The 27,617-nt window shown below is 41.6% G+C and overlaps 1 protein-coding gene across 2 annotated transcripts; it reads right to left on the bottom strand.

Moving 5' to 3' along the window:
* Window positions 1-205: 205 nt before the first annotated feature.
* On the bottom strand, window positions 206-27,617 carry LOC311116166 (neuropilin-2-like). 2 transcript variants are annotated; one of them, XM_084191289.1, is made up of 4 exons: window positions 27,588-27,617; window positions 5,340-5,402; window positions 2,863-3,185; window positions 206-2,736 (listed from the first exon to the last, which is right to left on the bottom strand). In XM_084191289.1, the coding sequence occupies exons 1-3, from the start codon at window positions 27,592-27,594 to the stop codon at window positions 2,881-2,883; spliced, it is 375 nt and encodes a 124-aa protein (XP_084047415.1). In that variant the 5' UTR covers window positions 27,595-27,617; the 3' UTR covers window positions 206-2,736; window positions 2,863-2,880. The 2 variants fall into 2 exon arrangements, with proteins under 2 accessions (XP_084047415.1, XP_084047414.1); XM_084191288.1 differs by having other exon boundaries at window positions 206-3,185.

The following is a 27,617-nucleotide window of genomic DNA, read 5'->3' as shown; positions in this document are numbered from 1 at the left end:
CCGTCCTCCATCCCTCCATCCCTTCACCCTCCTCCCCCTCCCGTCCTCCATCCCTCCATCCCTTCACCCTCCTCCCCCTCCCGTCCTCCATCCCTCCATCCCTTCACCCTCCTCCCCCTCCCGTCCTCCATCCCTCCATCCCTTCACCCTCCTCCCCCTCCCGTCCTCCATCCCTCCATCCCTTCACACTCCTCCCTGGAAGCTGAGTTCTCCTCATCCCTCACTCCTTTCAGCACTTCCTAATCAGCCTCCCTCCCTCCCTGCCTCCCTCCCTCCGCTTGGCCCACTGAGGTGCAGTCTTCCTGGGCTGGTTTGCAGGGGGAACAGAGGGGGTAGAGTGGCTGGCCTCCAGACAGGGCTGAGCTATGGAGGAGGAGAGACATACAGTCCTCTCTCTTTCTGTTCTCTTTGCTTGAGGCCAAAAAACGATTCTAAAACTCAACCCAGATTTCAGTTTTTTTTTTTTTTTACTCAACCCTGACACAAAACCATGTCTCTGTTTATGGTTAACCCTAATTTTCATGTAACATTAAAAGAAGAGAACAGAAAAAGTGGAGTGAATATAAAAAAAAAAGCAGAATGTAGAAACTAGCATAAGGTTGGTTCCCCCAAGGCCCCAGTGGTTGTTCTCTGTTGGATGGATCTACTGCAGGATGGATCGATCTGACGCTAGCTTCTCCATGCATGGCTCTCTGTCTCTCTACTGCAGGATGGATCGATCTGACGCTAGCTTCTCCATGCATGGCTCTCTGTCTCTCTACTGCAGGATGGATCGATCTGTCGCTAGCTTCTCCATGCATGGCTCTCTGTCTCTCTACTGCAGGATGGATCGATCTGACGCTAGCTTCTCCATGCATGGCTCTCTGTCTCTCTACTGCAGGATGGATCGATCTGACGCTAGCTTCTCCATGCATGGCTCTCTGTCTCTCTACTGCAGGATGGATCGATCTGACGCTAGCTTCTCCATGCATGGCTCTCTGTCTCTCTACTGCAGGATGGATTGATCTGACGCTAGCTTCTCCATGCATGGCTCTCTGTCTCTCTACTGCAGGATGGATCGATCTGACGCTAGCTTCTCCATGCATGGCTCTCTGTCTCTCTACTGCAGGATGGATGGATCGATCTGACGCTAGCTTCTCCATGCATGGCTCTCTGTCTCTCTACTGCAGGATGGATGGATCGATCTGTCGCTAGCTTCTCCATGCATGGCTCTCTGTCTCTCTACTGCAGGATGGATCGATCTGACGCTAGCTTCTCCATGCATGGCTCTCTGTCTCTCTACTGCAGGATGGATCGATCTGACGCTAGCTTCTCCATGCATGGCTCTCTGTCTCTCTACTGCAGGATGGATCGATCTGACGCTAGCTTCTCCATGCATGGCTCTCTGTCTCTCTACTGCAGGATGGATCGATCTGACGCTAGCTTCTCCATGCATGGCTCTCTGTCTCTCTACTGCAGGATGGATCGATCTGACGCTAGCTTCTCCATGCATGGCTCTCTGTCTCTCTACTGCAGGATGGATCGATCTGACGCTAGCTTCTCCATGCATGGCTCTCCTCCAATAACAGTTAGCTTAAGGCTCAATTGTGTGTCCAAGAAAGTGGCTTTTTATCCAGTTCCTATAGTCCTTTCTTTGTTTTGTTTGAGTTCTGTCTTCTTTAGGGATGGAGTTAAATGAGTCTGGAAAGATGAGAGGATTCTCTCTCTCTCTCTCTCTCTCTCTCTCTCTCTCTCTCTCTCTCTCTCTCTCTCTCTCTCTCTCTTTTTTTTTCCTTCTCTCTCTCAGTAGGAGAGACTTCTTTCTCTTCTCACACTCCTGATCCCTGTGAACTATAGCTCTGTCTCCCTCTCGCTGCAATCCATAGGTTGCAATAAAAACAATCATAATGTTTCACACAGCGTCACACCATGTGTTATAGATCATCATACAGTCAAAAAGCAAAAATACCAAAAGACAATCCTAATTCTTCTAACTTTACGCAACTTAACGACCAATATGTCTCATGTCATGTTAGATAAAGTTTTGTTTTCATTCTGCCTCTTCTTGATGTGTTAAAGGCTGGTAACAATCTGTAATAACAGAAACATCAAATGCTGTAACAGACGAACTGAACTGAACTAAAATGAACTGAACTAAAGTGAACTGAACTGAGGCGAAAGGCGAAAGGTGAGACTATCGACACACTTAAGTCTACAAATGAGAAGAGAATGTCTACAGGGTGATAAAACTAAAGCTGATCATAACAAAGACAGAGGTTCTTAAACTGAACTAAAACTGTCCACGATACTCTACGCCACTGTTTTCACACAATGCAGGCAGGCGGAGAGCTGTCTGACAAGCTAGAATCAACATTCTAAAAACCTTCCTGGCAATAATTCCACTCATATTCTAACATCCATCATAACCAAAAACAAAATGTATCTTCTTCTTTCTCTTTACAAATCTAGATTCATTTACTCTTCATCTTTTATTTGGGGCATTAGATTGATATGTTTTGATATTGTTCAGCACCCACTGAATGGTCCACTGGCAACACAACAGCTCTGAGAGGTCCGGTCCCAGACGGGTTTGGGTCCAGTCCCAGTCCGCTGCAGTAGGGGTTTAGGGTCCAAGCCCAGACTGACAGTAGAGGTTCTGGTCCAGGCCCAGACTGCTGCGGTCCAGTGGCCGGTACGTGGGGCATCATGGCAGGTAAGTGTGGTTCATTCACGAGCTTTGATTGATCAGGGCCTCTCCTGCAGGCAGAGAAGAGACCCCCGAGGGGGGAAAAGGGTCTAGCGGGGGTCGCTGTATGACTGTCTCTCTGTTCGTCAAGCTGTAAGTTAAGCACAAGTCCTTAGGGCTTGAAGCACAAGACTTACCGGCGCCTGTAAGCAGCCCTAGGCCTCGGAGCAGCAGCGCTGCTGGTTGATCTTGACCTTGTGTTTGATCCCGTCGTACAGCTCGAAGTTATAGTTCTCCAGCGTGGTGGAGCTCCGTGACGGCAGGCCGCTGTAGTAGCAGGTGCAGTAGAGCAGCAGGCCGCCACACACCGCCCCCAGCAGTACCCCCAGGGAGGACATGACGATGATGGTGACCAGGATGGGGTCCAGGGTGTACAGCCACGAGTTGTCCTTCTCAAGGACATGCGTCACGGGCGGGTCCATGGATGGGCCAGGGGTACTCCACTCTGGGAACGGGAAACCTGAAGAGGAGACACAGAAGAGGAACAACCAATCAGATAAAGTCAGATACCTTTTTGACATTAGGTCAGTTCATATATGGGACATGGAAGGTCAAATGTATACTGTTACCTATATACTGTACAGGTCAGTGTAATGTAGTTATATACTGGACAGGTCAGTATAATGTAGTTATATACTGGACAGGTCAGTGTAATGTAGTTATATACTGGACAGGTCAGTATAATGTAGTTATATACTGGACAGGTCAGTATAATGTAGTTATATACTGGACAGTTCAGTATAATGTAGTTATATACTGGACAGGTCAGTATAATGTAGTTATATACTGTACAGGTCAGTGTAATGTAGTTATATACTGGACAGGTCAGTATAATGTAGTTATGTACTGGACAGGTCAGTATAATGTAGTTATATACTGGACAGGTCAGTATAATGTAGTTATGTACTGGACAGGTCAGTATAATGTAGTTATGTACTGGATAGGTCAGTATAATGTAGTTATATACTGGACAGGTCAGTATAATGTAGCTATATACTGGACAGGTCAGTATAATGTAGTTATATACTGGACAGGTCAGTATAATGTAGTTATATACTGGACAGGTCAGTATAATGTAGTTATATACTGGACAGGTCAGTATAATGTAGTTATATACTGGACAGGTCAGTATAATGTAGTTATATACTGGACAGGTCAGTATAATGTAGTTATATACTGGACAGGTCAGTATAATGTAGTTATATACTGGACAGGTCAGTATAATGTAGTTATATACTGGACAGGTCAGTATAATGTAGTTATATACTGGACAGGTCAGTATAATGTAGTTATATACTGGACAGGTCAGTGTAATGTAGTTATATACTGGACAGGTCAGTATAATGTAGTTATATACTGGACAGGTCAGTATAATGTAGTTATATACTGGACAGGTCAGTATAATGTAGTGATATACTGGACAGGTCAGTATAATGTAGTTATATACTGGACAGGTCAGTATAATGTAGTTATATACTGGACAGGTCAGTATAATGTAGTTATATACTGTACAGGTCAGTGTAATGTAGTTATATACTGGACAGGTCAGTGTAATGTAGTTATATACTGGACAGGTCAGTATAATGTAGTTATGTACTGGACAGGTCAGTATAATGTAGTTATATACTGGACAGGTCAGTATAATGTAGTTATATACTGGACAGGTCAGTATAATGTAGTTATATACTGGACAGGTCAGTATAATGTACTTTTTTCCACTGAATTATCCACTGATGTCAGTGAGGAACAGACTCTTATTTGAAATGACGAGCTGCCATAACTTGCTAGTTAGTTCTGTCAGGAATAGGGTCATGGTTCTGTCAGGAATAGGGTCATGTTATATAGTTGTTAGCATGGCTGGTTGATTACAGTGTGTTGTCTTTGGTTTACTTTGGTTGGATCCAATTTGTAAGTGGCTCTGGATAAGAGCGTCTGCTAAATGACGTAAATGTAAATGTAAATAACAGTGTCTACGTCCCAAATGGCACCCTATTCTGCACATAGTGTACCACTTTTGACCTGGGCACATAGAGGTCTGGTCAAAAGTAGTGTACTATGTATGGAATAGGGTGCCATTTGGGACGCAGGAAGTATGTTAGTTTGGTTGATGACAGTGCGTTGTCTCTTAGTTGGGTGGCTGCTGCTAATACAAGTAATGAATGGAGACACATGAACAAAACCTATTTGCAATTAACTCCAGCGTGTGGTTTATATAGACAGACAGACACACATTTACACACACAAAGTGTCAACCGAGTCTGTTCCGTACTGATGGAGAGAGGGGAGTAGAGAGAGAGAGAGAGAGAGAGAGAGAGAGAGAGAGAGAGAGAGAGAGAGAGAGAGAGAGAGAGAGAGAGAGAGAGAGAGAGAGAGAGAGAGAGAGAGAGAGAGAGAGAGAGAGAGAGAGAGAGAGAGAGAGAGAGAGAGAGAGCTCTAATCTTTCCAGAGAGAGAGGGGGAGGGAGGCAGTCCTCTCATCTTTCCAGAGAGACAGAGAGAGAGCAGAGAGAGAGAGAGAGAGAGAGAGAGAGAGTCCTCTCATCTTTCCAGACTCCTTTAACTCTATCCCTAAAGAAGAAAGAACTCAAGCAAAAACAAAGAAAGGAGTGTCTTACCTCCATTCATATGTTCTCTGCCGTTGAAAAGTGGTTTGTTTCCAGAGTCAACAGGTCTCCAGTCTGTAAAACATACAATAACCCAGTTTATGACGTTTCTATGAGAGAGAACTAGACATTACAATGTGGTGGTGAAAAATTCAACATAGATACAATCTTTGAACCCACAGCTTCCATTACAGTATGTGATAATCATCCTGAAACCTTTGAATATTTGCTCACTAACTAAACGAGAAAAAGATCACATTTTTTAAGAGAAACACAAACATTTTGTAGAAAAATATCACTTTATTAGCACATTCCAATAGCACAATATAATATTTCCAAGACCATGAAATTCAACAGGCTAAAATATTCCTTAAATATTTGAAACAGGCTGTGGTGCAGCATGGGTAATGTAGTTAACAGTTAAAGTCGAAGCCCTACATTCACAAAGAGGACTTAGCACGGTGCACACAGTTAAGAGACAAACTCCTCAGGCTCAGTCGTCAGCCTGAAGTCAAGAAAAGACATACCCTGACAGAGAAAAGAGTCCTATGATATCAAGATAGTAGTTTCACCAAACATCCGTTACCGGTTTGGTTTTGAATCTTTCACATCGTTTACATTTTTTAAAATCTATGATTCATTGTTTCAAACAGTAGATAAGAACAGTGAGAACAAAACAAAAACAGAAGAGATAAATGGACAGAGGAGCACATCGGTCCTTACAGCACTGTACCTCAGTCTACCCTTCAACAACAGTCTGCTATGGGTCGTTACAGCACTGTACCTCGCTCTACCTTCAACACCAGTCTGCTATGGGTCGTTACAGCACTGTACCTCGCTAAACCCTTCAACAACAGTCTGCTATGGGTCGTTACAGCACTGTACCTCGCTCTACCTTCAACACCAGTCTGCTATGGGTCGTTACAGCACTGTACCTCGCTCTACCTTCAACACCAGTCTGCTATGGGTCGTTACAGCACTGTACCTCGCTATACCCTTCAACAACAGTCTGCTATGGGTCGTTACAGCACTGTACCTCGCTCTACCTTCAACACCAGTCTGCTATGGGTCGTTACAGCACTGTACCTCGCTATACCCTTCAACACCAGTCTGCTATGGGTCGTTACAGCACTGTACCTCGCTATACCCTTCAACACCAGTCTGCTATGGGTCGTTACAGCACTGTACCTCGCTATACCCTTCAACACCAGTCTGGTATGGGTCGTTACAGCACTGTACCTCGCTCTACCCTTCAACACCAGTCTGGTATGGGTCGTTCCAGCACTGTACCTCGCTAAACCCTTCAACACCAGTCTGGTATGGGTCGTTACAGCACTGTACCTCGCTCTACCCTTCAACACCAGTCTGGTATGGGTCGTTCCAGCACTGTACCTCGCTAAACCCTTCAACACCAGTCTGGTATGGGTCGTTACAGCACTGTACCTCGCTAAACCCTTCAACACCAGTCTGGTATGGGTCGTTTCAGCACTGTACCTCGCTATACCCTTCAACACCAGTCTGGTATGGGTCGTTACAGCACTGTACCTCGCTAAACCCTTCAACACCAGTCTGGTATGGGTCGTTACAGCACTGTACCTCGCTCTACCCTTCAACACCAGTCTGGTATGGGTCGTTACAGCACTGTACCTCGCTAAACCCTTCAACACCAGTCTGCTATGGGTCGTTACAGCACTGTACCTCGCTAAACCCTTCAACACCAGTCTGCTATGGGTCGTTACAGCACTGTACCTCGCTATACCCTTCAACACCAGTCTGCTATGGGTCGTTACAGCACTGTACCTCGCTCTACCCTTCAACACCAGTCTGCTATGGGTCGTTACAGCACTGTACCTCGCTAAACCCTTCAACACCAGTCTGCTATGGGTCGTTACAGCACTGTACCTCGCTATACCCTTCAACACCAGTCTGCTATGGGTCGTTACAGCACTGTACCTCGCTCTACCCTTCAACACCAGTCTGCTATGGGTCCTTACAGCACTGTACCTCGCTCTACCCTTCAACACCAGTCTGCTATGGGTCGTTACAGCACTGTACCTTGCTATACCCTTCAACACCAGTCTGCTATGGGTCGTTACAGCACTGTACCTCGCTAAACCCTTCAACACCAGTCTGCTATGGGTCGTTACAGCACTGTACCTCGCTAAACCCTTCAACACCAGTCTGCTATGGGTCGTTTCAGCACTGTACCTCGCTCTACCCTTCAACACCAGTCTGCTATGGGTCGTTACAGCACTGTACCTCGCTAAACCCTTCAACACCAGTCTGGTATGGGTCGTTACAGCACTGTACCTCGCTATACCCTTCAACACCAGTCTGGTATGGGTCGTTACAGCACTGTACCTCGCTATACCCTTCAACACCAGTCTGCTATGGGTCGTTACAGCACTGTACCTCGCTAAACCCGTCAACACCAGTCTGCTATGGGTCGTTACAGCACTGTACCTCGCTAAACCCGTCAACACCATTCTGGTATGGGTCGTTACAGCACTGTACCTCGCTCTACCCTTCAACACCAGTCTGCTATGGGTCGTTACAGCACTGTACCTCGCTATACCCTTCAACACCAGTCTGCTATGGGTCGTTACAGCACTGTACCTCGCTATACCCTTCAACACCAGTCTGCTATGGGTCGTTACAGCACTGTACCTCGCTAAACCCGTCAACACCATTCTGGTATGGGTCGTTACAGCACTGTACCTCGCTCTACCCTTCAACACCATTCTGGTATGGGTCGTTACATCACCCTAAAACTCCCCCTGTCTACTTCCCTACTTAGTGGTAGAAGAATGAGATAGTTATACTCAGGCAGAGACATAGGCGGCTGCTTGGCACCATATGGTCTGTTCCCGTGGGCCCAAGGACCCCTCTGAGTGCTTTAGCTCATTAATATTACTTTGAGGAGGGGCATCCCAAATGATATTACTTTGAGGAGTGGCATCCCAAATGATATTTTGATCAGGGCCTGATAGTGTAGGCCTCCTGTAGCTCAGTTGGTAGAGCATGGCACTTGCAACACCAGGGTTGTAGGTTCGATTCCCACGGGGGGGCAGAATGAAAAATGTACGCACTCACTAACTGTAAGTCGCTCTGGATAAGAGCGTCTGATAAATGACTAAAATGTTGTTGTTTTTTAATATAAAAGTGCACTATATCGGTTACTGGGTGCCATTTGGGAGGCAACCAAAGCAACTCCGAAAGAAGTGCAGACTTAATAAATATGATCAGGTCCATTAACTAATTAGAAATATTAAAATACTTTAAACAAATGTCAGAGAAGGAAGGGAAGCAGGCAGCCATGGCTGATTTAATAGCACTGTGACAACATGCCAATTTCTTTCTCTTCAAATATCCAAAGTTAGCGAAAAATAAATAAAAAAACTGCTTCAGTGGCAGTTCATAAATAAAACACATGTAGATAAATTAAATAAAGTAATTGATTAAAACTGCGAGGGCAGCAAGCTTTGAGCTGTGTGGATATATAGATCACAGGAGTATGCTGCAATGGAGAGCTGGCTGGGACAAATCAAACAGCTGTACAACATAATTACAATGGGCAAAATGTATGCACTGTATTTCACATGAGATGAGACCCAAGAACACGGTTGTGTTATAGAGTGGAACATGAGATGGGACCCAACAACATGGTTGGGTTATAGAGTGGAACATGAGATGGGACCCAACAACACGGTTGTGTTATAGAGTGGAACATGAGATGGGACCCAACAACATGGTTGGGTTATAGAGTGGAACATGAGATGGGACCCAACAACATGGTTGTGTTATAGAGTGGAACATAAGATGGGACCCAACAACATGGTTGTGTTATAGAGTGGAACATGAGATGGGACCCAACAACATGGTTGGGTTATAGAGTGGAACATGAGATGGGACCCAACAACATGGTTGTGTTATAGAGTGGAACATAAGATGGGACCCAACAACATGGTTGTGTTATAGAGTGGAACATGAGATGGGACCCAACAACATGGTTGTGTTATAGAGTGGAACATGAGATGGGACCCAACAACATGGTTGGGTTATAGAGTGGAACATGAGATGGGACCCAACAACATGGTTGTGTTATAGAGTGGAACATGAGATGGGACCCAACAACATGGTTGTGTTATAGAGTGGAACATAAGATGGGACCCAACAACATGGTTGTGTTATAGAGTGGAACATGAGATGGGACCCAACAACATGGTTGTGTTATAGAGTGGAACATGAGATGGGACCCAACAACATGGTTGGGTTATAGAGTGGAACATGAGATGGGACCCAACAACATGGTTGTGTTATAGAGTGGAACATGAGATGGGACCCAACAACATGGTTGTGTTATAGAGTGGAACATGAGATGGGACCCAACAACATGGTTGGGTTATAGAGTGGAACATGAGATGGGACCCAACAACATGGTTGTGTTATAGAGTGGAACATGAGATGGGACCCAACAACATGGTTGTGTTATAGAGTGGAACATGAGATGGGACCCAACAACATGGTTGGGTTATAGAGTGGAACATGAGATGGGACCCAACAACATGGTTGGGTTATAGAGTGGAACATGAGATGGGACCCAACAACATGGTTGTGTTATAGAGTGGAACATGAGATGGGACCCAACAACATGGTTGTGTTATAGAGTGGAACATGAGATGGGACCCAACAACATGGTTGGGTTATAGAGTGGAACATGAGATGGGACCCAACAACATGGTTGTGTTATAGAGTGGAACATGAGATGGGACCCAACAACATGGTTGGGTTATAGAGTGGAACATGAGATGGGACCCAACAACATGGTTGGGTTATAGAGTGGAATATGAGATGGGACCCAACAACATGGTTGTGTTATAGAGTGGAACATGAGATGGGACCCAACAACATGGTTGGGTTATAGAGTGGAACATGAGATGGGACCCAACAACATGGTTGGGTTATAGAGTGGAACATGAGATGGGACCCAACAACATGGTTGTGTTATAGAGTATGAGATGGGACCCAACAACATGGTTGGGTTATAGAGTGGAACATGAGATGGGACCCAACAACATGGTTGTGTTATAGAGTGGAACATGAGATGGGACCCAACAACATGGTTGGGTTATAGAGTATGAGATGGGACCCAACAACATGGTTGTGTTATAGAGTAAAAAGCAATGAACCATTAGTATGAAATCCAAGATGTCCATCTAGCTAGTGTTCTGTGAATACCATGCCAATCATTGTCCAATTAGTCTACAGTTCGAGAGTGCTCCGTCCATTACACTGGGCCTGCTGGGCTGGGTCAGATGGTCTCTCTCCCTAGGATTTACTAGAAGTTTCTAGACCAAGACATTAGGATTTACTAGACGTTTCTAGACCAAGACATTAGGATTGACTAGAGGTTTGTATACCAAAACATTAGGATTTACTAGAAGTTTCTAGACCAACATATTAGGATTTACTAGAGGTTTCTAGACTAAGACATTAGGATTTACTAGAGGTTTCTAAATCAACACATTAGGATTTACTCACTCTCTCATTTGGTAGGTTTAAAAAGAAAGACAATAGGATCTGTAATTTAGTAGGAGAATGTCCTTTGACAGTGGGAAGGAGTTAGATCTAATGAGATGGCAGGTATCTCAGATTAGCGACAGTGCAATAGAAATGTAATGATCATTTCAGTTTGAGCTGACATACAGTATGCAGTGCTTACCATGAATGCAGTCTCCGCTAACAAGGAAACATTACCTTTAAATTTAAATCACGCCGCAACGCTGAACTTCCGCGATACGGATTGAATTAAGCCCTAGTTTAAGGTCTCTATGCTCTATTTGATTTATTACCAATGGATCTCTATACTCTATTTGATTTATTAGCTTTAGGTTTCAATAAGGAAAATGGCCTTTCACAGAGGGATTGGAGGTAAAGCCAGTTGCACCAAACCACCTGGCAGGTAACCCACAGAATGAGTAACATGACTATATATGGTCATACAGCTGCCTTGATCCCAGCAATGCAATGTAACATTAAAAAACAGTGTAACACTAGAACGCAAGACGTTAAGCTAAAAATCAGAAGTGACATTTTGATAGGGATAACAAATTAACTTCAACATTCCATGTCTCTAAAATGGACCAACTGTTGTCCTCGAGACTTGAAATGGATTCTTAGGACAAGAAACAACTCCAGCACATTCAGTGTGTCTATGAATGATGTAGTACTTCTGTCTCCTATAACACTATCACGGCTCTGTGGTACTTCTGTCTCCTATAACACTATCACGGCTCTGTAGTACTTCTGTCTCCTATAACACTATCACGGCTCTGTGGTACTTCTGTCTCCTTTAACACTATCACAGCTCTGTAGTACTTCTGTCTCCTATAACACTATCACAGCTCTGTAGTACTTCTGTCTCCTATAACACTATCACGGCTCTGTGGTACTTCTGTCTCCTATAACACTATCACAGCCCCGTAGTACTTCTGTCTCCTATAACACTATCACGGCTCTGTAGTACTTCTGTCTCCTATAACCCTATCACAGCTCTGTGGTACTTCTGTCTCCTATAACACTATCACGGCTCTATCATACAGCTCCATTACACTCTGTTGAGAAATCTCAGGGACTAGAGGTATGTTCAATAACTCAACAACACGGTTGAGGTACGTTCAATAACTCAACTACAGAACAACAACCCAGTTCCAACAACATGCTTATACTTTATCTCAAGTCCTATTAAAACACACCCTCTCATCAACATGTAAAATATCAACACAGCGGGCAAAGCTGGTAAAGAGGACACAATTTGACCAGCTTTGCCCGCCGAGAACAACACAACAATTGATTAAAAAAACGAATGAACAAATGTAAAACAGTCATGTAAAAGAGTAGAGCGAGGACGATGTGATGTGATTAGTAAAAGAGGTACATTTGTCACTCTGACGAGCCCTGTACACTCCCAGCGTTAAGGTATGTCATGAGAATGGAGGGATGGAGGGTGTCTGACTGTCTCAGAGGGTATAGTCCATCTCAGAGGGTATAGGCTGTCTAAGGCAGTTTCAGAAGACTGTTGCATATAGTAAGAAAACAAATATTGTCTCCATTGATAGGTGTGCCAATGCAGTTAGTACAGGATTGTCTCGATTGCTTCAGTCCTTCATAAAGGAAATAAAACATTAGTTTATAATAATATATATAATCAGACACAAGCAAGTCCATCATCCAAGCAAACTGAAACATGGACCAGAGTTCTCTCCACAGTCAGGAGGAAGGTCAAACAAAATAGAAATATGTCATACCGACATACCTCCCTCTCCCCTGATTCCTTCTTCAAGAGCAGCAGATCTCTGTTTGTCATGCTAGGTGGAGCATCAGCATCTCTCTCTCTCTCTCACTCTCTCTCACTCTCTCTCTCTCTCTGTCTCTCTCTCTCTCTCTCTCTCTCTCTCTCTCTCTCTCTCTCTCTCTCTCTCTCTCTGTCTCTCTCTCTCTCTCTCTCTCTCTCTCTCTCTCTCTCTCTCTCTCTCTCTCTCTCTCTCTCTCTCTGTCTCTCTCTCTCTCTCTCTCTCTCTCTCTCTCTCCGTCTCTCTCTCTCTCTCTCCGTCTCTCTCTCTCTCTCTCTCTCTCTCTCTCTCTCTCTCTGTCTCTCTCTCTCTCTCTCTCTCTCTCTCTCTCTCTCTCTCTCTCTCTCTCTCTCTCTCTCTCTCTCTCTCTCTCTCTCTCTCTCTCTCTCTCTCTCTCTCTCTCTCTCTCTCTCTCTCTCTCTCTCTCTCTCTCTCTCTCTCTCTCTCTCTCTCTCTGTTTAACTCCCCACTGAAAGATTAAGGGCCCGTCCCAAATGGCACCATATTCCCTATATAGCACACTACTTTTGACCAGGGCCCATGGTGCACTATATAGGGATGAGGGTGCCAATTGAGACGTACACTCATATTCCGAATCCCATCTTTCCCAGAAACCCTTTGGAGGAGTCGGGCTGCCGCTAAGGGTTCTGGCTGGATGTTCTGGACGTAAACAAGCTCAATGAAACAGGAAGCACATTATCACAGCGAACCCTTCCACGTCCTGTCTTAAAGCCACACAGCAGCAGCTCCGCTAGGAGAGAGGCTAAAGGGAAACCAACGATATCATCCACAGCTGCACCTTTTCTGCACCTTTTCTGCACCTTTTCTGCACCTTTTTGCATTCCTTCACAGAGGCAGCATCATACGCCTGTAGCATCATTAGCCTGCTGAAGCCGTTTCTGCACCTTTTTTTTGCTCGTAATGTTTTTTTCTTTTCTTCAGAGACAGCAGATTCCAAACAGTCAGACCAGATCGTTCCTTCACGACATCATCTGAGGGTGTCTGTAGATATCTGAGGGCAGGTGTGTGTCTGGTTCAGTCTGCCCTGCCCTGTCACAGTACTGTCTCTCTCAGTGTGTCTGTTGAACCTGTCTCCCTGTCTGTCTCCCTGTCTGTCTGTCTCTGTGTCAAACATAGTCAGCACCGGGAGCTCCGATGCTCGTCCTCCTTCTCCAGCCTGACAGACAGCATGGGCTCTATTGGAGGGGCGGAGGGTCCTGCCAGCCCCAGCCCAGACAGAGGGCCTCCGTTGGGGTAGTGGGCTGACATAACGCCCCCAGGCCCGGGGTAGTGGTTGTGGTTAGGCCCGGGGCCGTAGTGGCTGCTGTGGAAGTGGGTACTCTGGTAGGACACTGAGTGCTGGCTGTTCTTCTTGGCCGCTAGTCGGTAGCGGTGGCAGCAGAGAACCGTGACCAGAGTGAATGAAGCCAGGAGTAACAGGGCCCCAACGCCAGCCATTACATAATACCAGTAGGGGGGGATGGGCTGCACTGACACCTCTGTGTCTACTGTGGGCTCCCTGGCACCAGGAAGAGCTCCCCCTGGTGGTAGACAGAGACACAGAGAGTTGGCTTGGGAGGTAGAGATGAAGGGCAGGACAGGCATGCAGCAGAGTGCAGACCCTTCTGTCTTTTAACAGGCCGCACTATATAGATTTATTTATTTTGTGTCTTTTACAAAACAAAACAGACATAATGCTGAACATAGACAAGCAGAGGCTCATGCTGATGGCATTGCTGGGGTTGGATCTTTGATTGGTAAAATGCATTGCAAAGTCAGTTTTATGCAGCTATAATTTTGGAGATGATCAATCGTTCGTTGTGGGGAGCGTCGTGCAGGGGTTTTTTTTTAACGGCAGATTCGGACTATGACATAGCCTGAGAAAGAGTGAATCCATGATATAGCCTGCAATAAATGCTTGTTTGGTCATTTCAATATATTTTATTATGACCTTGGTGTAAAAAAAAACTGACATGTACCAATACTGAATTCAAACAAAGAAAATCTGGCTACTCAGTTCAAACAACCTCTTTCAGGTGTTATCATAGATCATAGCTTTGATTTGAGTGATTCCAGGTGTTATCGTAGATCATAGCTTTGATTTGAGGTCTTTCAGGTTTTACCATAGATCATAGCTTTGATTTGAGGGATTCCAGGTGTTATCATAGATCATAGCTTTGATTTGAGGTCTTTCAGGTTTTACCATAGATCATAGCTTTGATTTGAGGTCTTTCAGGTGTTATCATAGCTATGATTTGAGGTCTTTCTGGTATTATCATAGATCATAGCTTAGATTTGAGGTCTTTCAGGTGTTATCATTGATCATAGCTTTGATTTGAGGTCTTTCAGGTGTTATCATAGCTTTGATTTGAGGTGTTTCTGGTATTATCATAGATCATAGCTTAGATTTGAGGTCTTTCAGGTGTTATCATTGATCGTAGCTTTGATTTGAGGTCTTTCAGGTGTTATCATTGATCATAGCTTTGATTTGAGGTCTTTCAGGTGTTATCATAGCTTTGATTTGAGGTGTTTCTGGTATTATCATAGATCATAGCTTAGATTTGAGGTCTTTCAGGTGTTATCATTGATCGTAGCTTTGATTTGAGGTCTTTCAGGTGTTATCATTGATCATAGCTTTGATTTGAGGTCTTTCAGGTGTTATCATAGATCATAGCTTGATTTTAGGTCTTTCAGTTGTTATCATAGATCATAGCTTAGATTTGAGGTCTTTCAGGTGTTATCATTGATCATCGCTTTGATTTGAGGTCTTTCAGGTGTTATCATTGATCATAGCTTTGATTTGAGGTCTTTCAGGTGTTATCATAGATCATAGCTTGATTTTAGGTCTTTCAGATGTTATCATTGCTTCGATTTGAGGTCTTTCAGGTGTCATCATTGATCATAGCTTTGATTTGAGGTCTTTCCGCTTTTATCATAGCTTTGATTTGAGGTCTTACAAGTTTTATCACAGATCATAGCTTTAATTTGAGGTCTTTCAGGTGATATCATAGATCATAGCTATGATTTGAGGTCTTTCAGGTGTTATAATAGATCATAGCTTTAATTTGAGGTCTTTCAGGTGTTATCATAGCTTTGATTTGAGGTCTTTCAGGTGTTATCATAGCTTTAATTTGAGATCTTTCAGGTGTTATCATAGCTTTGATTTGAGGTCTTTCAGGTGTTATCATACATCATAGCTTTGTTTTGAGGTCTTTCAGATGTTTTCATAGCTTTGATTTGAGGTCTTTCAGGTGTTATAATAGATCATAGCTTTAATTTGAGGTCTTTCAGGTGTTATCATAGCTTTGATTTGAGGTCTTTCAGGTGTTATCATAGCTTTAATTTGAGGTCTTTCAGGTGTTATCATAGCTTTGATTTGAGGTCTTTCAGGTGTTATCATATATCATAGCTTGATTTTAGGTCTTTCAGATGTTATCATTGCTTCGATTTGAGGTCTTTCAGGTATTATCATAGATCATAGCTTGATTTTAGGTCTTACAGATGTTATCATTGCTTCGATTTGAGGTCTTTCAGGTGTCATCATTGATCATAGCTTTGATTTGAGGTCTTTCAGCTTTTATCATAGCTTTGATTTGAGGTCTTACAGGTTTTATCACAGATCATAGCTTTAATTTGAGGTCTTTCAGGTGATATCATAGATCATAGCTATGTTTTGAGGTCTTTCGGGTGTTATAATAGATCATAGCTTTAATTTGAGGTCTTTCAGGTGTTATCATAGCTTTGATTTGAGGTCTTTCAGGTGTTATCATAGCTTTAATTTTAGGTCTTTCAGGTGTTATCATAGCTTTGATTTGAGGTCTTTCAGGTGTTATCATACATCATAGCTTTGTTTTGAGGTCTTTCAGATGTTTTTGCTTTGAGGTCTTTCAGGTGTTATAATAGATCATGGCTTTAATTTGAGGTCTTTCAGGTGTTATCATAGCTTTGATTTGAGGTCTTTCAGGTGTTATCATAGCTTTGATTTGAGGTCTTTCAGGTGTTATTATAGCTTTAATTTGAGGTCTTTCAGGTGTTATCATAGCTTTGATTTGAGGTCTTTCAGGTGTTATCATAGATCATAGCTTGATTTTAGGTCTTTCAGATGTTATCATTGCTTCGATTTGAGGTCTTTCAGGTGTCATCATTGATCATAGCTTTGATTTGAGGTCTTTCAGCTTTTATCATAGCTTTGATTTGAGGTCTTACAGGTTTTATCACCGATCATAGCTTTGATTTGAGGTCTTTTAGCTTTTATCATAGCTTTGATTTGAGGTCTTACAGGTTTTATCACAGATCATTTCTTTAATTTGAGGTCTTTCAGGTGATATCATAGATCATAGCTATGTTTTGAGGTCTTTCAGGTGTTATAATAGATCATAGCTTTGATTTGAGGTCTTTCAGGTGTTATCATAGCTTTAATTTGAGGTCTTTCAGGTGTTTTCATAGCTTTGATTTGAGGTCTTTCAGGTGTTATCAGAGCTATGATTTGAGGTCTTTCTGGTATTATCATAGATCATAGCTTAGATTTGAGGTCTTTCAGGTGTTATCATTGATCATAGCTTTGATTTGAGGTCTTTCAGGTGTTATCATAGCTTTGATTTGAGGTGTTTCTGGTATTATCATAGATCATAGCTTAGATTTGAGGTCTTTCAGGTGTTATCATTGATCGTAGCTTTGATTTGAGGTCTTTCAGGTGTTATCATAGATCATAGCTTGATTTTAGGTCTTTCAGTTTTTATCATAGATCATAGCTTAGATTTGAGGTCTTTCAGGTGTTATCATTGATCATCGCTTTGATTTGAGGTCTTTCAGGTGTTATCATTGATCATAGCTTTGATTTGAGGTCTTTCAGGTGTTATCATAGATCATAGCTTGATTTTAGGTCTTTCAGATGTTATCATTGCTTCGATTTTGAGGTATTTCAGGTGTCATCATTGATCATAGCTTTGATTTGAGGTCTTTCCGCTTTTATCATAGCTTTGATTTGAGGTCTTACAGGTTTTATCACAGATCATAGCTTTAATTTGAGGTCTTTCAGGTGATATCATAGATCATAGCTATGATTTGAGGTCTTTCAGGTGTTATAATAGATCATAGCTTTAATTTGAGGTCTTTCAGGTGTTATCATAGCTTTGATTTGAGGTCTTTCAGGTGTTATCATAGCTTTAATTTGAGATCTTTCAGGTGTTATCATAGCTTTGATTTGAGGTCTTTCAGGTGTTATCATACATCATAGCTTTGTTTTGAGGTCTTTCAGATGTTTTCATAGCTTTGATTTGAGGTCTTTCAGGTGTTATAATAGATCATAGCTTTAATTTGAGGTCTTTCAGGTGTTATCATAGCTTTGATTTGAGGTCTTTCAGGTGTTATCAGAGCTTTAATTTTAGGTCTTTCAGGTGTTATCATAGCTTTGATTTAAGGTCTTTCAGGTGTTATCATACATCATAGCTTTGTTTTGAGGTCTTTCAGATGTTTTCATAGCTTTGCTTTGAGGTCTTTCAGGTGTTATAATAGATCATGGCTTTAATTTGAGGTCTTTCAGGTGTTATCATAGCTTTGATTTGAGGTCTTTCAGGTGTTATCATAGCTTTGATTTGAGGTCTTTCAGGTGTTATCATAGCTTTGATTTGAGGTCTTTCAGGTGTTATTATAGCTTTAATTTGAGGTCTTTCAGGTGTTATCATAGCTTTGATTTGAGGTCTTTCAGGTGTTATCATAGATCATAGCTTGATTTTAGGTCTTTCAGATGTTATCATTGCTTCGATTTGAGGTCTTTCAGGTGTCATCATTGATCATAGCTTTGATTTGAGGTCTTTCAGCTTTTATCATAGCTTTGATTTGAGGTCTTACAGGTTTTATCACCGATCATAGCTTTGATTTGAGGTTTTTTAGCTTTTATCATAGCTTTGATTTGAGGTCTTACAGGTTTTATCACAGATCATAGCTTTAATTTGAGGTCTTTCAGGTGATATCATAGATCATAGCTATGTTTTGAGGTCTTTCAGGTGTTATAATAGATCATAGCTTTGATTTGAGGTCTTTCAGGTGTTATCATAGCTTTAATTTGAGGTCTTTCAGGTGTTTTCATAGCTTTGATTTGAGGTCTTTCAGGTGTTATCATAGCTATGATTTGAGGTCTTTCTGGTATTATCATAGATCATAGCTTAGATTTGAGGTCTTTCAGGTGTTATCATTGATCATAGCTTTGATTTGAGGTCTTTCAGGTGTTATCATAGCTTTGATTTGAGGTGTTTCTGGTATTATCATAGATCATAGCTTAGATTTGAGGTCTTTCAGGTGTTATCATTGATCGTAGCTTTGATTTGAGGTCTTTCAGGTGTTATCATTGATCATAGCTTTGATTTGAGGTCTTTCAGGTGTTATCATAGATCATAGCTTGATTTTAGGTCTTTCAGTTGTTATCATAGATCATAGCTTAGATTTGAGGTCTTTCAGGTGTTATCATTGATCATCGCTTTGATTTGAGGTCTTTCAGGTGTTATCATTGATCATAGCTTTGATTTGAGGTCTTTCAGGTGTTATCATAGATCATAGCTTGATTTTAGGTCTTTCAGATGTTATCATTGCTTCGATTTGAGGTATTTCAGGTGTCATCATTGATCATAGCTTTGATTTGAGGTCTTTCCGCTTTTATCATAGCTTTGATTTGAGGTCTTACAGGTTTTATCACAGATCATAGCTTTAATTTGAGGTCTTTCAGGTGATATCATAGATCATAGCTATGATTTGAGGTCTTTCAGGTGTTATAATAGATCATAGCTTTAATTTGAGGTCTTTCAGGTGTTATCATAGCTTTGATTTGAGGTCTTTCAGGTGTTATCATAGCTTTAATTTGAGATCTTTCAGGTGTTATCATAGCTTTGATTTGAGGTCTTTCAGGTGTTATCATACATCATAGCTTTGTTTTGAGGTCTTTCAGATGTTTTCATAGCTTTGATTTGAGGTCTTTCAGGTGTTATAATAGATCATAGCTTTAATTTGAGGTCTTTCAGGTGTTATCATAGCTTTGATTTGAGGTCTTTCAGGTGTTATCATAGCTTTAATTTGAGGTCTTTCAGGTGTTATCATAGCTTTGATTTGAGGTCTTTCAGGTGTTATCATATATCATAGCTTGATTTTAGGTCTTTCAGATGTTATCATTGCTTCGATTTGAGGTCTTTCAGGTATTATCATAGATCATAGCTTGATTTTAGGTCTTACAGATGTTATCATTGCTTCGATTTGAGGTCTTTCAGGTGTCATCATTGATCATAGCTTTGATTTTAGGTCTTTCAGCTTTTATCATAGCTTTGATTTGAGGTCTTACAGGTTTTATCACAGATCATAGCTTTAATTTGAGGTCTTTCAGGTGATATCATAGATCATAGCTATGATTTGAGGTCTTCAGGTGTTATAATAGATCATAGCTTTAATTTGAGGTCTTTCAGGTGTTATCATAGCTTTGATTTGAGGTCTTTCAGGTGTTATCATCGCTTTGATTTGAGGTCTTTCAGGTGTTATCATAGCTTTAATTTGAGGTCTTTCAGGTACTATCATAGCTTTGATTTGAGGTCTTTCAGGTGTTATCATAAATCATAGCTTGATTTTAGGTCTTTCAGATGTTATCATTGCTTCGATTTGAGGTCTTTCAGGTGTCATCATTGATCATAGCTTTGATTTGAGGTCTTTCAGCTTTTATCATAGCTTTGATTTGAGGTCTTACAGGTTTTATCACAGATCATAGCTTTAATTTGAGGTCTTTCAGGTGATATCATAGATCATAGCTATGTTTTGAGGTCTTTCGGGTGTTATAATAGATCATAGCTTTAATTTGAGGTCTTTCAGGTGTTATCATAGCTTTGATTTGAGGTCTTTCAGGTGTTATCATAGCTTTAATTTTAGGTCTTTCAGGTGTTATCATAGCTTTGATTTGAGGTCTTTCAGGTGTTATCATACATCATAGCTTTGTTTTGAGGTCTTTCAGATGTTTTCATAGCTTTGCTTTGAGGTCTTTCAGGTGTTATAATAGATCATGGCTTTAATTTGAGGTCTTTCAGGTGTTATCATAGCTTTGATTTGAGGTCTTTCAGGTGTTATCATAGCTTTGATTTGAGGTCTTTCAGGTGTTATCATAGCTTTGATTTGAGGTCTTTCAGGTGTTATCATAGCTTTAATTTGAGGTCTTTCAGGTGTTATCATAGCTTTGATTTGAGGTCTTTCAGGTGTTATCATAGATCATAGCTTGATTTTAGGTCTTTCAGATGTTATCATTGCTTCGATTTGAGGTCTTTCAGGTGTCATCATTGATCATAGCTTTGATTTGAGGTCTTTCAGCTTTTATCATAGCTTTGATTTGAGGTCTTACAGGTTTTATCACCGATCATAGCTTTGATTTGAGGTCTTTTAGCTTTTATCATAGCTTTGATTTGAGGTCTTACAGGTTTTATCACAGATCATAGCTTTAATTTGAGGTCTTTCAGGTGATATCATAGATCATAGCTATGTTTTGAGGTCTTTCAGGTGTTATAATAGATCATAGCTTTGATTTGAGGTCTTTCAGGTGTTATCATAGCTTTAATTTGAGGTCTTTCAGGTGTTTTCATAGCTTTGATTTGAGGTCTTTCAGGTGTTATCATACATCATAGCTTTGTTTTGAGGTCTTTCAGATGTTTTCATAGCTTTGATTTGAGGTCTTTCAGGTGTTATCATACATTATAGCTTTGATTTGAGGTCTTTCAGATGTTTTCATAGCTTTGATTGTAGGTCTTTCAGGTGTTATCGTACACCATAGCTTTGAGTTGAGATCTTTCAGGTTTTATCATTGTTCATAGCTTTGATTTGAGGTCTTTCAGGTGTTATCATAGATCATAGGTTTGATTTGAAAGCTCTAGTCTGAGAGGGAGATAGTGTGCTGTTTGAATCTAAGATTGTCCACCTTAGAGAGCCAGATTTCCAGGACCATATTTGACCTCTGCTCACCTCTGCTGTCTGCCTAACTGAAAGACTAGAAAGAGAGGAGGGGGATAGTTAGCTCTACTGGGAGAGAGAGGAGGGGGATAGTTAGCTCTACTGGGAGAGAGAGGAGGGGGATAGTTAGCTCTACTGGGAGAGAGAGGAGGGGGATAGTTAGCTCTACTGGGAGAGAGAGGAGGGGGATAGTTAGCTCTACTGGGAGAGAGAGGAGGAAGATCGTTCTGGGAGTTAATTCTGAGTGGTCATTTTCAGACAGGGTTTTTCCCCCGTTCTGTTTTCTTACATGCATGGTTGTCTGCCAGTCTCGTCTGCCTCAAGCCAAACATCTCCATAGAAACCACCCCAACACCCCGACAGCCAACCATCTCCATAGAAACCACCCCAACACCCCGACAGCCAAACACACAGGTCCAGAGCGTCCATCTCTCACTCACCCACCCACCACAAAGTAGCACAGAGGATGCATCCCAAATTGCACCCAGTTCCCTATGGAATGCACTGCTTTTGACCCGAGCCCTGTTGGCCAAAAGTAATAGGGTACCATTTGTGACTAAACCTACAGCCATCCAAGAGAGAAAATCCAGCAAAATCCTGACAGTTTTCTACAACAATCTCCTCTAGCAATCTCCTCTACTCTACCCTCCTCTACCCTCATCTACTCTACTCTACTCTACTCTACTCTACTCTACTCTACTCTACTCTACTCTACTCTACTCTACTCTACTCTACTCTACTCTGATCTACTATACTCTACTCTACTCTACTCTCTACCCTCCTCTACTCTACTCTCTCCTATACTCTTCTCTACTCTACTCTACTCTACTCTCCTCTCCTCTACTCTACTCTACTCTCCTCTACTCTACTCTACTCTACTCTACTCTACTCTACTCTCCTCTCCTCTCCTCTACTCTACTCTACTCTACTCTACTCTACTCTCCTCTACTCTACTCTACTCTACTCTCCTCTCCTCTCCTCTCCTCTACTCTACTCTACTCTACTCTACTCTACTCTACTCTACTCTACCCTCCCAAGAGTATAATATTGGTAAGACCTGTCTGCCTCCTCCTCCAGAGCTGTTTGAGAGAAAGGAAAAAATACTAACTCCCAAATGGCACCCTACTCCCTACATAGCGTTAGTTTAGTCCATTGCTCATAGGGTGCCATTTGGGAGGCAGCCTAAGGTTTGGACTGAGATCAACTCCACATTTCATTCAGGTAGAGCAGACAATAATATAGTAGAGTAGAGTACAGTAGAGCACAGTAGAGTATAGTAGAGTAGAGTAGAGTACAGTAGAGTTCAGTAAAGTAGAGTTCAGTCGAGTAGAGTACAGTAAAGTATAGTAGAGTAGAGTACAGTAGAGTACAGTATATCAGAGTATAGTACAGTATAGTCGAGTATAGTCTAGTATAGTAGAGTAGAGTGTATTAACGTATAGTAGAGTATAGTCGAGTATATTAGAGTACAGTAGAGTACAGTTGAGTAGAGTTCAGTAGAGTTCAGTAGAGTAGAGTTGAGTAGAGTTCAGTAGAGTTCAGTAGAGTAGAGTTGAGTAGAGTTCAGTAGAGTTCAGTGAAGTAGAGTTCAGTCGAGTAGAGTACAGTAGAGTTCAGTTGAGTAGTGTTCAGTAGAGTAGTGTTCAGTAGAGTAGTGTTCAGTAGAGTAGAGTACAGTAGAGTAGAGTAGAGTTCAGTAGAGTGCAGTAGAGCAGAGTAGAGTAAAGTAGAGTAAAGTAGAGTAAAGTAGAGTATGGTAGAGTATAGTATAGTATAGTATAGTATAGTACAGTAGAGTAGAGTTCAGTAGAGTACAGTAGAGTAGAGTACAGTAGAGTAGAGTAGAGTAGAGTTCAGTAGAGTAGAGTAGAGTTCAGTAGAGTACAGTTGAGTACAGTTGAGTAGAGTACAGTTCAGTAGAGTAAGTAGAATTCAGTAGATTAGAGTACAGTAGTGTTCAGTACAGTAGAGTAGAGTACAGTAGAGTAGAGTTCAGTACAGTAGAGTAGAGTACAGTAGAGTAGAGTAGAGTACAGTTCAGTTGAGTACAGTAGAGTAGAGTAGAAGAAAGTACAGTAGAGTTCAGTAGAGTTCAGTAGAGTAGTGTAGAGTAGAGTAGAGTAGAGTAGAGTAGAGTAGAGTAGAGTAGAGTTCAGTAGAGTAGAGTAGAGTAGAGTACAGTAGAGTAGAGTATAGTAGAGTGGTGTTCAGTAGAGTACAGTAGAATACAGTATAATAGAGTAAGCAGCAGATAGAGACTCCATGTATGGTGCTGAATTCAGACCCATGCTGCGTCGCAAATGGCATCCTATTGCCCTGTGGGCTCTAATCAAAAGTAGTGCACTATATAGGGAATAGTGTAGTGTTCAGTAGAGTAGAGTAGAGTAGAGTAGAGTAGAGAACAGTAGAGAACAGTAAAGTAGAGTAGAGGAAAGTACAGTAGAGTTCAGTAGAGTAGAGTTCAGTAGAGTAGAGTAGAGTAGAGTAGAGTAGAGAACAGTACAGTACAGCACAGCAGAGTACATTAGAATAGAGTAGAGTTCAGTAGAGTACAGTAAAGTAGAGTTGAGTAGAGTAGAGTAGAGTAGAGTAGAGTAGAGTAGAGTATGGTAGAGTATAGTAGAGTAGAGTAGTGTTCAGTAGAGTACAGTTCAGTAGAGTACAGTAGAGTTCAGTAGAGTACAGTAGAGTACAGTAGAGTACAGTAGAGTATAGTAGAGTAGTGTTCAGTAGAGTATAGTATAGTAGAGTATAGTAGAGTATAGTAGAGTAGAGTAGAGTAGAGTAGAGTAGAGTAGAGTAGAGTATGGTAGAGTATAGTAGAGTAGAGTAGAGTAGTGTTCAGTAGAGTACAGTTCAGTAGAGTACAGTAGAGTTCAGTAGAGTACAGTAGAGTACAGTAGAGTACAGTAGAGTATAGTAGAGTAGTGTTCAGTAGAGTATAGTATAGTAGAGTATAGTAGAGTATAGTAGAGTATAGTAGAGTATAGTAGAGTAGAGTAGAGAACAGTACAGTACAGTACAGCACAGCAGAGTACAGTAGAGTACATTAGAGTAGAGTAGAGTTCAGTAGAGTACTGTACAGTAGAGTAGAGTAGAGTAGAGTAGAGTTCAGTAGAGTAGAGTAGAGTTCAGTAGAGTAGAGTACAGTAGAGTAGAGTACAGTAGCATTCAGTAGAGTTCAGTAGAGTACAGGAGAGTATAGTACAGTAGAGTTCAGTAGAGTAGAGTAGAGTTCAGTAGAGTAGAGTACAGTAGCGTTCAGTAAAATTCAGTAGAGTAGAGTAGAGTATAGTATAGTATAGTAGAGTAGAGTAGAGTATAGTAGAGTAGAGTAGAGTTCAGTAGAGTATAGTTCAGTAGAGTACAGTACAGTAGAGTTCAGTAGAGTAGAGTAGAGTACAGTTGAGTATAGTATAGTAGAGTAGAGTAGAGTTCAGTAGAGTAGAGTAGAGTAGAGTACAGTAGAGTAGAGTATAGTAGAGTGGTGTTCAGTAGAGTACAGTAGAATACAGTATAATAGAGTAAGCAGCAGATAGAGACTCCATGTATGGTGCTGAATTCAGACCCATGCTGCGTCGCAAATGGCATCCTATTGCCCTGTGGGCTCTAATCAAAAGTAGTGCACTATATAGGGAATAGTGTAGTGTTCAGTAGAGTAGAGTAGAGTAGAGTAGAGAACAGTAGAGAACAGTAAAGTAGAGTAGAGGAAAGTACAGTAGAGTTCAGTAGAGTAGAGTTCAGTAGAGTAGAGTAGAGTAGAGTAGAGTAGAGAACAGTACAGTACAGCACAGCAGAGTACATTAGAATAGAGTAGAGTTCAGTAGAGTACAGTAAAGTAGAGTTGAGTAGAGTAGAGTAGAGTAGAGTAGAGTAGAGTAGAGTATGGTAGAGTATAGTAGAGTAGAGTAGTGTTCAGTAGAGTACAGTTCAGTAGAGTACAGTAGAGTTCAGTAGAGTACAGTAGAGTACAGTAGAGTACAGTAGAGTACAGTAGAGTATAGTAGAGTAGTGTTCAGTAGAGTATAGTATAGTAGAGTATAGTAGAGTAGAGTAGAGTAGAGTAGAGTAGAGTAGAGTAGAGTAGAGTAGAGTAGAGTAGAGTAGAGTAGAGTAGAGAACAGTACAGTACAGTACAGCACAACAGAGTACAGTAGAGTACATTAGAGTAGAGTAGAGTTCAGTAGAGTACTGTACAGTAGAGTAGAGTAGAGTAGAGTAGATTTCAGTAGAGTAGAGTAGAGTTCAGTAGAGTAGAGTACAGTAGAGTAGAGTACAGTAGCATTCAGTAGAGTTCAGTAGAGTACAGGAGAGTAGAGTACAGTAGAGTTCAGTAGAGTAGAGTAGAGTTCAGTAGAGTAGAGTACAGTAGCGTTCAGTAAAATTCAGTAGAGTTCAGTAGAGTAGAGTAGAGTATAGTATAGTATAGTAGAGTAGAGTAGAGTATAGTAGAGTAGAGTAGAGTTCAGTAGAGTATAGTTCAGTAGAGTACAGTACAGTAGAGTTCAGTAGAGTAGAGTAGAGTACAGTTGAGTAGAGTAGAGTAGAGTACAGTAGAGTAGAGTAAAGTTTAGTAGAGTAGAGTATAGTTCAGTAGAGTAGAGTTCAGTAGAGTAGAGTTCAGTAGAGTACAGTAGAGTTCAGTATAGTATAGTAGAGTAGTGTTCAGTAGAGTATAGTAGTGTTCAGTAGAGTATAGTAGTGTTCAGTAGAGTATAGTACATTTCAGTAGAGTACAGTAGAGTACAGTAGAGTAGAGTAAAGTTTAGTAGAGTAGAGTATAGTTCAGTAGAGTAGAGTTCAGTAGAGTACAGTAGAGTTCAGTATAGTATAGTATAGTAGTGTTCAGTAGAGTATAGTAGAGTTCAGTAGAGTATAGTATAGTAGTGTTCAGTAGAGTATAGTAGAGTATAGTAGAGTACAGTATAATAGAGTAAGCAGCTGAGAGAGACTCCATGTATGGTGTTGAAATCAGACCCATGCTGCGTCGCAAATGGCATCCTATTGCCCCGTGGGCTCTGTTCAAAAGTAGTGCACTATATAGGGAATAGGGTGCCATTCTCTGGTCTAAAGTAGTGCACTATATAGGGAATAGGATGCCATTCTCTGGTCTAAAGTAGTGCACTATATAGGGAATAGGGTGCCATTCTGGTGGCAGCACCAGTGATGCTAGTGAGGGATGATGATACATCAGGAATGAAGGAGTGGGGCTAACGCTATTCTGTAGGCTCTGGAGGGAGAACATATGGCTACAGCTTGGACTGATTCTGTATACCTTAACTATAAGAGCTTTGAGACTTTAGTTTACATGGATATACATACAGTGGACGTACCCTAGACATCCAGCACAGACACAGTATTAATGTACATGATGGCACTACCTTTCTCTGAGTTTGTGCACGGATATCATGGAACAACAAATAATTCACAGTACTGCATATATGGGGTGGGTGGGCTAATTCACAACATTACTGTGTGGTGTTTCTATAGGATTATTTTCACCTTTTTATATGTAGTGACAACAGAACGGGAACATATAGAATGGATGCTTGACATGCACGCAGGGACACATGCTCCGATCATAATGCTGGGGTGCAACTTTATCATGTTGGTGCCGGAGCTTCCTGATTCCCATGATACAGCCTCAGGAACAAGTTCAATACCAACAAACCTAAACCAGAAGCATTTCTCCTCTGCTTGATTATACCTTAAACAAGATTCAGATTCAGTTTTGGACCTGCATAGTTCATTAGTGTAAGACTATGCTTTGGAATGGAATAGAATCACATAATATAATCAGGTAAATTTGTGTCTATGGACCAGTGTCGTACCTGCAAGCTGGGCAGAGCAACGAGCAGGAAGCAACAAATATTCATACAGGAAGTAGACAAACGTTCGCACAGGAAACAGGAAGTAGTCAAAGACAACAAGGCCAACTCACCAGTCATGTCAGGAGGGAATGCAGCGAAGG

Source organism: Coregonus lavaretus (assembly GCF_964263955.1).
Source record: "Coregonus lavaretus genome assembly, contig: HAP1_SCAFFOLD_375, whole genome shotgun sequence".
NCBI classification, from domain to species: domain Eukaryota; kingdom Metazoa; phylum Chordata; class Actinopteri; order Salmoniformes; family Salmonidae; genus Coregonus; species Coregonus lavaretus.
This window is presented reverse-complemented; position numbering and strand designations above follow the sequence as displayed.

Bases quoted from the DNA above. Each gene is read 5' to 3' on its own strand.
- LOC311116166 (XM_084191288.1), bottom strand. The intron at 3,186-5,339 runs GTAAGACACTCC...TCTCCTCTTCAG, and splicing joins CAGAGAACATATGAATGGAG to GTTTCCCGTTCCCAGAGTGG.